The sequence below is a fragment of the Eubalaena glacialis genome, chromosome 10, assembly GCF_028564815.1.
Source record: "Eubalaena glacialis isolate mEubGla1 chromosome 10, mEubGla1.1.hap2.+ XY, whole genome shotgun sequence".
In the NCBI taxonomy this organism is placed as follows: Eukaryota; Metazoa; Chordata; class Mammalia; order Artiodactyla; family Balaenidae; genus Eubalaena; species Eubalaena glacialis.
The window spans coordinates 9,807,975-9,822,511 of NC_083725.1; the positions used below are offsets into that span (position 1 = coordinate 9,807,975).

Genomic DNA, 14,537 nt, shown 5'->3' on the forward strand with positions numbered 1-14,537 from the left:
AGAAAGTTAAGACAGCTGTCGGGGGCACGGGGGTCCATGGGTAAACAACACAGGGGAGCCGGACGGAGGCACAGGAAGCAGAGGCCGTCCCCGAAAAAAAAAAAAACGGGCTGCCAAGGTGTCCTCAGCGATGCCTTTCAGCGCTCACTCCCACTTTCCTCACTGTCCCCCATCATTCGAATTTCATTCCTACAAAGCTTCGTCCTCTTGTTCAATAGTATGTCTGCCAGACCTGCCTGGTCATTCCACAGGGCCGGCACCATCTCTCTTCCCCACTGGACAGCCAGCATCCCCAACGGGGACCAGCAAGCCGCTTGGGCCCTAAAGTCTCAGGGCAGCCGCCAGGGTCTGGGCTCCCATCCTCTGACCTCAGAAACCTTCCTTCCCTAGGTTGCCACGGAGACGACTGACCCTCCAGGAAAGAGGTGAGGCAGGTGAGGAAGCACCTTTGTCCACCTGGAGCACCGGGGAAAAGACTTCTGTGACTTGCCTTCATCCAAGATGCGAGAGCCCACTGCGTCCAGTGGGGCCATCTTTGGGGGGCAGATTGCACCCCTCCTGCCCCTAACTCTCCCCTTGGTTCCCTGTTTCTGCTTTTCCTTCCACCTGTGTATCCCCCAAGCTGGGCGCCTTGACTAATAAAACGGGGATAGTCAAAGGGGGGTTCAGGGGCAGTAGATGTGATCAGGCCTGGCAGGGACTCAGGCAGATGGCCCAGCCTTCAAACCCCACTCTTGACCTGAATATCCCTGGCTGGAGACCAGAGGCACTTGCCTCAGTCTTTCCACGTGTCACTGGGGTCCAGCCACCTCCCTCCGTGGGACCCACGCTTTATAAAGGCCAAGATGGTCTGTCATCATGGTGACAGTTCCTCCCTGGCTAAATAGGTAAAAGTAAAATGCAGAAGAGAGGCAGATGGAGGGGGAGGCTGGGGAGGGACAGGGAGGGGTTGGGGGGGCTTCCTCTCACATCAGACCCAGGCTACTACTCCAGTGGGCCTGAGATGTTCTCGCAACGGTCGGCAAGCCTGTGCTGACCCTCCCTGCCCTGAATCCGGCCAGGCATTTCTAACTGTCCCTAGGGCTGGGGACGACAGAGCCTTTGCTTATCTGAAGGACGTCCAGTGCCAACGATGGAGCCTCAGGCAGCAGAATAGCTGGAGAGCCACCACCGGTGTCAGGAGAGGGATCAGAGAGGGCTGTCACAGAGCTGAGAAGGAGACCCGGGGTAGCCTTCCTGATGGCCAAAGTCCAACCCCCTAGGGCAACACAGTGGTGAAGTAGGAAGACCGAGCAGACCAAGGGAAAACAGAGAGCCAGGCCACAGCAACAGGGGCAGGGCAAGGGCCTCCTGAGAAACCAGGAATGGACTACGGGGGGCAGTGCTAGGGGGTGCGGGCGATGAACTGAAGTTTCCTGATGGGGCCTCTGCACACGAGCGCTGACACACACACACAGCATACCGCAGGAGCGCAGGCCCCAGAGGATGGGGGCACCGCACGCCCGTGTGCACGGACTCAGGTGGTTCTGAGCTCAGGCAGGGAAACTCCCAGGACCTGGCTTACCAGTGGAGCCAGAGCATCCAGCCTAGGAGCACAGCCACGCTCAGGCGGTGCCTACGGACAAGCGCACTGGTACTATCAGAGTGGGCATTCATGGGGGTGACACTTGTGTGAACATGCAGCATCTTGTTTCCTCCACAGACACCCAGGGGTGGACCAGCCCAGAGCCGGGGCATCAGCCTCAGGACGAGAGCAGGGTTTTACTTGGAAGAGGGGGGGGTCCCGGTGTTGCTTGAAGCGGGTCTCTCTAGAGCTCTACCCACTATGGCAGCTGATTACCCTCCGGACGTGAAAACACATAAAGAAGAAATGCCAAGATGCACTAGACACAGCCCCTGACATCCGTGGCTCAGGCCGGCTGGAGATCCCTTCGCCTCTCAGCTTCCCTCCATCTACTCAGCTTCTGCCGCTTCCTCCCAATGTCCACCGGCCATTTCTCTCTCCCTCCCCCACGCTGGTCCATTCTGCTCCCTGTCCGGACCACAAGTCAGGACGTCCGCAGTGGAAGTCCGGCAGGACCAGGAAGAAGGCAGCACCCAGGGGCCGGGTGGCAGGCACAAGGGGCCACGTCTGCCTGGCAACCCTGAATCGGGGAGCAGGGGAAGCAGGAAAGCAGCAGGAACACATTTGTGGATGGGCCCCACGTCTGGTAGGGCTGAGCTTCCAGAAGAAGCCCCCACGTGAGAGCGGGAGGCCCGGAGGGGATCTCTGAACGCTGCTCAGCAGAGCCCCTTGTGCACTTGGCCTCTGTGAGTTAATGATTTGTGCTGGGTGGAGAGTCAGTGTCTCTGGAATTCATTTGGGGTGAGGGGTGGAGGGTGAAGGGAGACAGCCTAGGATTAATGGAGGGTGAGGGCAGGAAAGGCCTGGGAACCGGGTGGGTTCTGGAGGACGACTGTATAAGGGGATTTACGGAGCGAGTGAGGGCGGGCTGCTCCGGCACATCTCCGCTGCAGGTGGAATCCACCAGGAAGCAGCGCTCGGCCACGCCGGGCTCCTTTGTCTGTCACTTATCTGCCATCAGAACGCCTGACCTCTGGGCCCCATATGGCAGCTGGCCTACCACCACCGTCCAGCCAAGCGGCGGCATCTATTTCTAGCCTGTTGCTCTGCTGAGGGCTCAGACACCAGTTCTCCTGTGCGGGGCTGAGGGAGAAATTAGGAGTGAAAGGAGGGGAGAAGCGGGGTGGGGAGGGGAGTAAAACCTGCTAGAACCAGAGAGGAAGAGAAAGCCAGCCAGGAGAAGGAAAGTTAGAAAGGAGAGCGGCAAACGGAGGTGGAGAAAAGAAAACGGGGGAGTCAGCGAGGAAAGGGTAGGCAAGGATTCAAGGGAAGGAAGCGTGAGACGGAGCAGAAAAGCTTGCTGGAAAGAGGAAAGGAAAGAAAGGAGTAGATAAGAGGGAGAGGGTGGAGACTAGCAGCAAGGATGAGGGTCTGCCCGTCCAAATCTGGTCGATTTAACCGTCTCCTGGGTCTGCAGCCACGTGTTTCCTGCTCCCCTTTGAGGCACTGATTCTACAGTACCCCTCGGGAGGGTGGAAGATGTCGTGATGACGGAAAGGATGCTGGAGGCCCCACCCACTCCCAGGAAAGCATTCTCCATCCCCTCTACCTCCTCCCACATGGAAGGAGCTCCTCTCCCCTCCAGGATGTCAGCTCTAAGCCACGGGGAGGCCACAAGCCCAGGTGAAGACCACTGTGGGTCCAAGGGGGGCTGAGGGGCTGAAGTCCGGCTTCTCCCACCCACAGGCCACCTCAGCGCTCAACTCCCCTCCTGCCGGCACAGCCCACCAACCTCCGCCTTGTCTGTGCTGGGTGAGGCTAAGGCTGGGATCCACCAACCCTGTCTCCGCTGGTCCCCTGAGCAGCAGGAGGTGGGAAGCCACAGGGCTGACTGACACGTGCTTGACTTTGGGGAACTGCGGAGCCCTGTGGGAAAACACCCTCCACACAGTGATCCTGGCCCAAGTCCCCACGTTCAACCCAAGCCTCTCCCCTCCTCCTCCTCCCGCTCCCCCTCGCCAGGGCGTCCCCAACGCCTGTCTCTCAGGCGCCCGCTCCGGCACCTTCTCCAAGTCCACGCGACCTGCCGCAGCGGGGCCTGGTGCTAGGGGAGCGGGGAAGGTGCGTCCACGTGACCACCAGGGTCAAGCACGGGCAACAGCAAGCTCAGGGATGAAAGACAGTGACCTGAGACCGGGCCACGGCTGCCCGTCCGTCCACTGCGCAGCCGCGGAGGTCGGAGCACGACCGGGCCGGCCGCTGAGACTCCAGCCAGCTGCTCTTCGCGGGAAAAGTTCGAAACCCTGTGGCCCCGGCTCTGTCACCCAGAGGATGTGGCCTCTGCAGGGACCACTTACTCCACGATCGGCTTCCGCGTAGGAGCGCCTGGCTGGACACGGCAGGGACGACCCCAGAGCCGGGGATGTGTTCTGGGAGGAGTGTGCCCATGGGGCTACTGCGGGGACCCAGGGGCAGAAGTCACATTCTGCCATATGAGACCGCCTCGCTACAAATGGGCAACTTGTCTGGCTGCTTTTTCCCCAAAATGTCTTGGTTAAGGGGAGGAAACCTTGGCCCTAAGTTTAGGCCCCAGGACTGTCCCATCCCAGAGTTCTGTCTGGCCTTGGGATGCCTCCCCAGCCTGGTCTCCTCCTTCAGGGCTGGAGGGCCCTTGTCGGGGATTCTGGGGGCAGGGGACGAGGCAGCCCGTCCCTGCTTGGTCTCCGGGAATCGAACCCTTCCTCACCAGCAGTCCTGTCCTGCTACAGAAGAGAACCATGGTGTCTGGTTTTTGAGGGAGGGGGTCTGGTCAGGCGAAAACCCCACCTTTCTAGGCCCCTAAGTTTGCCCGAGCCCACAGGGAAGCCACGCTGCGCCCCCCATGCCTCCATCCCCCAAGCACGGCCACCCCCCACCCACCTTACACGTACCCAACAAGCAGAGAAAAGGGATACTTACATTATACCAACTCTGGCTTTTCTGAAAAAAAAACAAAGTAAAAGAGAAGCAACGTTAGTCAGGGAGAGATGGTGGGAATGGCCAGAGCATCCCTGGCTCCAGAGGGAAGGTTACACAGACAGCGGAGGGCGGGTGGGGAGGAGGAATCCCAAGGCAGCTGAAGGCTTCCCGTGTTGTTGCTCGGGGTGGGGGTCCTCCTTTCTCAAGACAGCTCCCGAAAGGAGGCCCAGGGAGCGGTCCATGCTGGAAGCCCCCGCGGCTGGGATGGCAGGCAGCGCAGCACCAGCTAGAGCTCGACCGGAAGGGAGCAGACCCCATCACAAGGTTCTTCTGATGGGGGCGAGGGATGCACTGCAGGCATCCGAGACGCAGTCCCCAATGGGCCCTGATCAGAAGCAAAGTACCCACAGAGACCAACACAGCCGTCCACCTGAGTCGGCCCCCCTGAAAGGCAGGGCGGGACCCTCTGGTGTCGGGGAGTCAAGGGACTGCCTAGAAACTTCCCTCCAACTCAGTAAATTCCTCCTTCTGCCCAACTGGCTGATCACATAAGTGACAGTGGCCAAGGAGTGGTTGGGGGCTGTGTGTTGGGAGGAAGGCTGAAGCACATAATTGCTAAAGGTCCTTCCCGACTTCATGGGGTTAAAATTCAATACCAACAAACCCTGGTCCGTCCCGACTCCAGAATTCAGGTGCTCTCCATTCCCAGCCCTGAGCAAAGGTAACAAAGTTTTTTAGGGAAAGAGGAGGGATGGCTAAGAGGAGGGATGGCCTAGTCTACCTCCCATCTCACTGGCCAAGAGTCCTTTATACATACACATCCCACTTGGCAGACAGACAGAAAGACAAGCAGATAGAGACAGACACACACACACACACACACGCACACGCACACCCCTGCCCCATCCCTTCAGGGGCTGACCCAACAGGTTTAGATTGCGTAGACTGGGGCTGGGGTATTTTCAGTTTTAAAATGCTTGCCAAGGGTGTATAATTCAGGAGGAGAATCCCTGGGTAGAAGGAAGTTTTGCCTACGGGTCCACATCTTAACTATAGGCACACCTCGTTTTACTGCGCTTCATAGACATTGCATTTTTTACAAATCGAAGGTTTGTGGCAATCGGGCATCAAGCAAGTCTATTGACACCATTTGCCCAAGAGCATTCATTATTTTTTAGTTAATTTAAAATTGTATTTTTAATTATAATTAAATGTACACTGCTTTTTTTAGACATAATGCTATTGTATACTCGACAGACTACAGTACAGTGTAAACGTAACTTTCAGACGCACTGGGAAATCAAAATATCCACGTGACTTGCTTTATTGTAACATTTGCTTCACTGTGGTGGTCTGGAACCCAACCGCAGGCTCTCCGAGCTATGGCTGCACACGCAGAGGTGTGGATCGTGGGAACACTTAGCAACCTTTATCCCGCCCGCCTGGTCTTACGGGGTCCCTACTCCTAAGGGAAGAAGGCAGGTGTGGTCTCAGGAGGTCTGCTGTGCGGTGTCTGGAGAGGCGGGGGGGCAGAGGGTGAGGGTGACTGCAGTGGTGAAGGCCTGGGCGTGCGATCGCCCCCCTTGCTGGCTCTCCCATCCCACCGGAAGAACTCTGTAGAGACCTTCACCTTCGCTCTGAAGAGGAAGCGTGTCAGCAGACGAAGGACAGGCGTGGGTGGTGCTGCCTCTGAGTGGCTTTGTTTCAACCTCACACCCTATCTCACTGGCCAGGGGGCAGATGGCAAGGCAGGCGCTCAACCCTCCTCTGCAAGATGCTCTCCTTGGTCGTTTCCCAACAAAGGCTGTCACCACGGCCCCATCCGGAAGTCACGTATTCCTACCACAGCCTCATCTTCTCCTCCAATCCAGAGGGCTTAGCAGGTAAGGGGCCAAATCCAAATATTCAAAGCCAACTATTCCACCACTGAGGGTGAATGGGAATCGTGGACTGAAAATTCGCCTCTAGTCATTCTGGAGGAGAGTGGATGGGGCAAGGAGGCTGCATCGGACTCTACCCTGCACCTTAGAACATCTTAATTCTTGGGTCCTCATTCTGAGATCATAGGGCACGAGGCTGTGCAGGTATCCATGAAAACAGCTCTCTCAATAGTGGAAAAGCACGCTCTAGAAGCTGCTGGCCTCGAGCACCCGCAGTGTGCCTGCGTTTCATCAAACCAAAGCCAGGTCATCAGACCCCTGCTTCACGGCTGAGAAAACTCTCTGTACCCGCCCCCAGCTCCTCACCTCACTGTCCTGGCCTCCATGTGAGACCCTCGGAGGAAAGGGGGCAGTAGGAATTTGATCCTTTACTTAGGCTCCCCCTCCTAACTCGGGTGAATGGAAGAAGGAGAGTTTCGTGCACTGCCCCACAGATGCGTGGCCCTTCTGAATCTGTTTGGAAAAAGAGCTTCAGAGTGACAAAGAGCCTGCACCAGGGAACCTGGGCCCACCTCTGACTAGCTGTGTGATACCTTTGTGTGTGTTACCTGCTTGTGTAAATACGTGTTCACAAGTACTGCAACGTCAGACACACAGAGCGAGGACTTCTGTCCCTCAGCCTGAGACTCTGCCCTGACCCAGCGCTCTGTGGGCAGCTTGCTGCCAGTCACCACTGAGGGTGTCCACCCCTCCGGCCAAATCCACGGCAGCGCCTGGGAACAGCCATGTGGGTGTGAGTCTCCCTGAACTCAGTTTGATCTCCGTGGCTCCGCTTTCCAGGACTGAGTCCTGGAGGAGCTGCTGGACCAGGAGGGCCCAGCTCACGGGGCAGGGAGGCCAGGGAGCGGTGGCCCCGGAGGGTGAGAGGGGTGTCCAGTGGCACTCGTGAAGTCTCTGCCCTGGTGGGTTCTCGAAAATGTCCTCCTGTGCAGAGAGGGCCAGAGGCAAGGGAAGAACAGAACGAGGGAGTGGGGCGAGGGCTTTCTGACAGGTGATAAGTGGATTTGGGCAAAGCGGGAGGACGAGTCAGGAAAACTGCCCAAAGACAGAGCTGCTGGGGCGGGGCTGGGCTGAGCAGGTTTCTAAGCTCCTCCCCGAGGTCTGAGGAGCGAGCACCTTAGGGACTCCAAGGCCCCTGGAAACAGACAAGTTCCTTACACATCCCCCCAGCACAAAGGCCCGGGAGTCGGGAAGACGGGGCGTGGGCAGAGGAGGGACGGAGGAGCGCTAGCTAGAGGAGTTAGGGGGAAAGAACAATTTCTTACTTTGATCAGGTTAAGTCTGTCATACTGGAAAGGAAACCACAAAATTAGGACTGAACAACAGGGAAAGAGTCAAAGGGGGAAAGGCGTGCCAGAGCCACAGAGCCCGCGACACCGCACACCCAGCGCGGGGAGGCACAATGCGGGGGCCAAGCAAGGACCTGCCTGGGCTCCCGGCACCGCAGCGCCCGGTTCCGGAGTTGGCGGAGCAGGAAACGGCTGCGGGCTCCCCCTGGCGGCCACAAGCCAGCACTACAGAGCGGAAGCTGGGTGGTGGCACAAACTGAGGGGTCCTGGAATAGACCTGGGCCTTGACGTCTAGCCCAGGGCTCTGGGCAGGGCTGCCCCGGGGCAGGGCCCGCCTCAGCAGGACAGCTGCAGAGTCACAGGAGCGGGGCCTCGCCGGCTACCGTGTCCAACCCCAGTGTACTAACACAGGAGGAAATGGGGGCGCAAGAGAAGGGCAGGCGACACTGTGAGCGAGGCCTGGCTTCAGGGAGAAGTGGGGGCACTCTCCAGCCGGCCTGAAAAATATGAGGTCACCTCCTCTAGTGCACAGGACGCAGGGAGCAAGGTGGCCTGGCTGTGAGAATAGTGGCAGTAGCTCTGGCCACCAGACCCCTCGCTGTGGTTGCATTCGGTCAACCTGAGAAAACGCTCCACCGGGGGAGGGGTATCCCCACCACAAGACCCCCCTCCTCTCCTCACCTCACCCCTGCAGCTTTCCCTCGCTCCCTGCTCCGGGACCTGACTGCGCAGAGCCTAACTCCTACACTGGTCCTCGTGTGTCTTCTCTGTCCCGCACGCACATTTCCCAGACCAGCCACGGCTGCTACCACGTCCGCCTGGGGTGGCAGGCCGCCCTCCCCACCACAAGTCAGTCCTTGTTAACTGCTGTGGTGTCGGTCGGTGACGATGGTCACGACTGGGGAGAGGATGGGGTGGGGAGGCAGCTCTCCGAAGCAGGGGACCTCAGTCTGTGGCTGACAGGTTCAGGCACCGCCTCACCCAAGCTCTTCACGGGGAGAGAGAACCTGGACCCCATCAGTCACCTCCCTCTTCAGCTCCTTAGGAAAGGGGCTGAGATGCACTCTGGGTTCACGCTCAGCTCTTGGTCTCTTCATGATGCCTCGTTTTGCCCCTCCACAATCCCACTGGGAGGTCCAGCCTGGTTCCGGGCACCCGCTCCCCGCCTCAGACGTGAGCTCTCCTGCCTCCGACTTCATGAAGCATCCCAACCACTCATGTGGTTCCGAAGGTCAGGTTAGGTTTGTGGATAATCTGGGCACAAATAATCAGGATAATCTGTGTTTCTTATCTCCCTTCCCAGACTAGACGCTGCCTGGGGGTGGGAACCTGGTCTTCATACTCCTTTCTTAAGGAAGACCTACCATTTAGGGGTTTTTAAAAATCCTCATCATTGGCTACTCCCCTCAACCCATCACCTGACCAAAAGAGGCGCTCCGTTAAGTTCTGACTTAAGTGCTGTCGACCATAATTTAAGTATTGCTCTGCTCTCTGAGTGCCTTGCTAGGCACAGGGGTAAGAGGGTAAGGAAGCTTAGAGCTTGACCTTAGGATGGAAAAGTGTGCAAACACTGTGGGCAGAGGCAGAGAAGTAGAATAACTGGATGCCCTGTCCCGCTGCATCTGCCCTCTCCCCAGCCAGAGGCGTGAGGGGCTCAGGAGGGGCTGACGGAGGTCATCTCCAAACCCCGTCTCCAAAAGGCCTGCACCTGCTGAGCCCCCCGAACCCACAGGGGACTCCTGGGGGCCTCCTCGGGGCAGGCAGAGTTCCTCCTGCCCTGCCCACAGCCAGCAGCTGTGGTTTGAAATCCTCAGAGCTAAGATGAGTTTTTAGCCTGAAGGTCACAGACTAGGATTAGCCCTGTAGCCACTCGTTCATCCCTCAGGAACGAGAACAGCTGTTGAACCCTGCTCCTCCCCAAAACCCTTACAGAGGCTTGAGACTATGATTAAGTCATCCCTCAGCTCTCTCTTCTTCAGGCTGTAGCCACCCCCTTCCCCCGTGGGTATCATTTCCTGAGCCCCGCTGTTGTAAAACACCTATTATTCACCCTCCGTTCCCTCCAAGTTCTCCTCAGGCCTCTGAAATCCTGGGGTCCTGGGCAGACTCTGGCACGGGCTCCCTGACCTGGTTGCATCTGTGCAGGGCCTGAGCAGGGACAACTCTCAACGTCCACGACCTCCCGGGGCTGGTGCCACGCCCTCTGAGAGAAGACTTCTCCTCTGATCACCAGCCAGGATCCTAAGAACACCACGAGCCCCAGGCTGGATGGTGGGTGGAAGCATTAAGGGGCGCTCAGGTTGAGCAGCTCTCAGCGGGCAAGCGGAGGGAAGGAGCGGGCCAGGGTGAGCTCCTGGGGTCGCTCTACTGCACCAGGGAACTCGTGTAAGGGAATTCGTGACCCTCAATCAGCTTGCCTGGGGAATCAGGAAATCACCCACCAGAGCAGGTACAAAGGGGTATCAGGACCTGCAGCCCCACCAGATCGGGGATTGGGGGGCCTCCCTTCCCCAAAGGAATGAAACTAAGCCCTGGCAGGACTCTGCTTCTACATGGCACCAGGTAAGTAGGGAACAGACGCCCAGCCGAGGCAGTGTTTGGGGCGCAGGCAGAGACACGGGGGTGGGGGGGGCGGGTCTGGTCTCCGACTCCGGGTGCAGTGGGAATGGTCCGCTCAGTGACCTCAGCCAGCCTGCCAGGGGCAGTGGGGCCGGCCCTTCTGGGAAAGGGGCCAAGCCAGACGCATGGGCCAAGATGGGCGAGGGAAGAGGGAGGGGTGCGGAGCACTACAGACAATTCAACACCGGAGGGGAGACCAAAGACAGAGACAAAAGATGGCTTACTTTTGAGAGGCGCTTGTGAGACTAAGACCATGCATGCAAAGAAGGTATTTGGGAGATGGGGGGGGGAAGAAGAGGAAGAACAAGAAATCAAAAGACAAATTCAGGTGGGAAGCCAGCTCCCGAGCCTCCCGGCGTCCCCTCCCCTCCCCAGGGCCTGTGAGTCCAGCAGGTAAGAGAAGCTTTTGAAGGAGCATCTAGGCAAAGACATCTCCTGCTTCCCAAAGGACTAAGGGGGTGGGGGGTTGCGGAGAAGAACGTCTCTGGGGACCATAAGTAGCCCAGGCCCCCCAGGGCTTATTTTATGCCCCTCCTTAGGCAAAGGCCCAGGGCTCAGGTGGCAACTCGGACACACTTGGGAGGGATGGAGAGCCCTGTCACCGTCCTCTTGGCCGGATGAGTACCAAGTAGGTTATTACCAAAGGCCAGGCAGGGTGATGGCCAGGGTGGAGGTTAAAACGGCATTCCGCAACCTTCCCTGAGGACTCCCTTCCTGGCACTACAGTTGTCCCAAATAATGTTCCCTTCTACCCCAAATTTGGAAAAGGTAGCAGGGCTAAACAGATGACGCCTCCTGACCCCAGAGCACCTCTCCTCCAAGTCTCAAGGCACGTGAGGCTCCCTAGCCCCTAAAGAGAGATAACGGTCATTGCGGAGTCATTTTTCCAGCTCCCGGGGCCCTCTCGGAGTGCTTAGCTGAGATGATAAAATTTAACTAGGGTCTCCCCTGCCGGCCCCGCCTCGCCTCACTGAATCAAGGCTATCTCTGGGACACTAGGGGCCGGCCAATCACACCAGGTCCCTCGATGACGGGGTTCTCTGCCTCACCGTCCCCCCACTGCCAGCTTCCCTGCAGCCGGCTAATGAATTGCGAGGACAGAGTCCCCGGCGGGGTCGGGCTCACCTTGGAGTTCTTGCCAGCGCTGCGGCCCGACTGCGAGGAGCAGCTGCGCTGCACGCCCTGCTCCGGCGTGGACGGGGCCTTGTCCGAGGAGTGGTCTGAGCCCTTCTCCACCATGCTGTCTCCGTCCGGGCTCTGAGGGGGTGGCGAGCGAGACCGCTTCCGGAGGATGGGGGAGCAGGCCGGCGTGCTGCGGTTGGAGTTACTGGCAGTGCTGCAGGGGCAGACGGAGAGAGGGGGCGGGGTGGAGAGAGAGGAGGAGGAGAGACGAGCAGTCAGTGACTGAAGGCCAAAGACGGGTCCCAACGAGCCAGCTCGGGGAGCCAGGGTTCGGGGCTGGGGAGAAATAGGGAGCAAAGGGCCCAGCTACGGACTTGCTGCACCATAATACTGCTGCTGGCCAGGAGGGGGCGGTGGTGTCCACGTGAAATGGAAATAGCAATAGGAAGGGGTAAGTAGGGCAATTAGACATGGAGAGATTCGTTCACCCAGCCATCCATCCGACCATCTGTCTGTCCATCCATCCATCAGATATTGTTAGGACCCCCCCCCGCTCCCCCATTATATGCCAAGAACTGTCTAGGGAACATGGAATTTAAGATCTGAAAGGCTCATTAGAGATCATATCAATACTATCAGCTCATTTTATACATGCTGCAAAATCCAGTTTCTACATTTGGTTTTGGAGATATTTGCCCATAAAAATAACAAAAATAATCCCACTTTCCAAAGCATTCACAACATATTATTTCACTGGGTCCTTAAATCATTCCACCAAGGCAGTAATGACAAGTGCCATAAGTCCTATTTTTAAAATGAAGACCAGTGCATGGCAAAGAGGATCAAGTGTCCTCTGATTACAGGGGGCTTAGAAACAAAATCTGGGTCTTCTGACTTGTAACTCACCCGCACTATTCTATTTCCTTGTAAGCCAGACTGGTTCCTGTTCCCCTCGCCCAGGGCAAAGATGAATGCAGCGGAAGTTCTCACATGCCATGTCTCCTCCCCCAAATTCACTTGCAAAAGGTACCTTGTACATCCCACCGTACCAAATCCCCTCACGCCAAGGCTTATAAACTGTGTAAATATTTAGTTTGTGTTCTTAATGGACTAGAGGAGATGAAGAAAGGAAGAGGAGAGGAAAATTAAGTGCAGTTAAGTTCTAACAGGTGCTTGCTTTGCTCTGAGAGAAAGGGGGAAGGAAAGAGACGGGGGAAGGAAAGGTTATGGAGGAAAGAGACGGGAAACGGGAAACAAAGCCCACGTTGAGACTGGAAAGCCAGAGAAGCAAGAGGGGAGGGGGTGAAAAGCCCAGGGCCTGGCACAGGGCAGTCAGAGCAGGGTCGGGGCTCTGGGCACAGCCGGATGGATGCGAGGCTGTCAGGGCCCCAGGAAGCACCCTGGGAAGCTGCATCCCCGCCTTCCCTCAGCGAGTGGAGTGCAGGGCGGGGAACACTGCCATTTGCATGAAGATCCAGCTGCAACCTCAGATGTCCCATCGGACCCATCTGCAATGAAAACCACGCCCCGTTCAGCAGAACCTTCCACCTGGGGATCCTTGGCAGAGAGAAAAGGAAGGAAGCGCAAAAGCCCAAACCAGCAAGTGCGGGAGGAGGGCAGCAGTGGGGCGAGGGCAGGGCTCTGACTTTTGGAAGGAAACGGATGGAGAGAAGAAGCAAAAGGAGACCAGAGTAAAGGAAGCCAAACGTGACCAGAGGGCGTATGGGGACACATAAGGCCGAATGTTTTGCTTTATCCCCAAACAGAATTTGAATTTGGAAACTCAGTTATAATATCAACAACAACTGTGATTTAGAAAGCGGCTCTTCAAGTTCTCACCCCACCGCCAACATCCTTATCCTCTCCGACTTCTGAACTCATCCACTACCATCTCCAGCCAAACCCTGGACAAAGGAAATTACGTTCTTCTCCCTCGGTTGGAAGAGCTGGGCCTTACTTAGAATAGCAGCAAGTGGCTCCTCGGACCCGTCCTGGGGTGGGGGCTGGGGGCCTCGGGATGGTCCAAGAAGCAGGATCAGGCGCTCCTCTCTCTGGGGGCAGCCCCCCACCTTGGGCCAATCTCAGCCCACGGCCAAACACTCCAGGGCTGGAACCGTCTCCTGGCACGGCTTCACTGGAAAAACAGCAAGGACCGGACCTCTGCCCCTCACCTCAACTAGTTCGCTCAGAGAAGCGAGAGCAAGAGTGTGGATGACACCAAGTGCACGCCTGTCTCGGACACGCGGACCCACGGCTGGGCTCCTGTCTTTTCCCGAGATAAGGGACATCCTCACACAGGGTGATTCCAGACCCAGGAATAGAAAGGAGCTCCCTTTATCCTTCCTCAAACTCTGAATCCCTGAGAAAACTGCCAGTTGAGGGAAGATTCGAGCAAGGGGTGGGCAAAAAATTCCAACCGGGAGGAAACTCACCCCAACTATCCAAAACCGCATGAATCTCAGGCGTTCAAAGTCAACGTGTCTAGGAGATGTCCTCCGCCCCTAGTGACCCCACATCAGCTGACCCTCCATATGCCACCCGACGGGTACCAAAAACTCTGCTTTCAACACTTCAGTCAACCCTGAGAAAACCATAATTCAAAAAGAGTCATGTACCAAAATGTTCATTGCAGCTCTATTTACAATAGCCAGGACATGGAAGCAACCTAAGTGTCCATCATCGGATGAATGGATAAAGAAGATGTCGCACATATATACAATGGAATATTACTCAGCCATAAAAAGAAACGAAATTGAGTTATTTGTAGTGAGGTGGATGGAGTTAGAGTCTGTCATTCAGAGTGAACTAAGTCAGAAACAGATAAACAAATACAGTATGCTAACACATATATATGGAATCTAAGGAAAAAAAGAAAAAAAAAAAAAAAGGTCATGAAGAACCTAGTGGCAAGATGGGAATAAAGACACAGACCTACTAGAGAATGGACTTGAGGATATGGGGAGGGGGAAGGGTAAGCTGGGACAAAGTGAGAGAGTGGCATGGACATATGTACACTACCAAACGTAAAATAGATAGCTAGTGGGA

The 14,537-nt window shown here is 56.8% G+C and overlaps 1 protein-coding gene across 3 annotated transcripts in view; it reads right to left on the reverse strand.

The window, feature by feature from the left end:
* The window catches only part of GRAMD1B (GRAM domain containing 1B), a 172,118-nt gene that overhangs the window by 30,600 nt on the left and 126,981 nt on the right, over positions 1 to 14,537 (reverse strand). For 2 of the 3 annotated variants that reach the window (XM_061203282.1, XM_061203281.1), the window contains exons 3-4: positions 11,496 to 11,706; positions 4,523 to 4,543 (exon numbers count right to left, since the gene is read on the reverse strand). In XM_061203282.1, the coding sequence (XP_061059265.1) occupies positions 4,523 to 4,543; positions 11,496 to 11,706 (232 nt within the window). Of the gene's footprint in view, positions 1 to 4,522; positions 4,544 to 7,273; positions 9,006 to 11,495; positions 11,707 to 14,537 lie in introns of those variants that run through there. The other variant, XM_061203283.1, reaches the window with a different exon arrangement.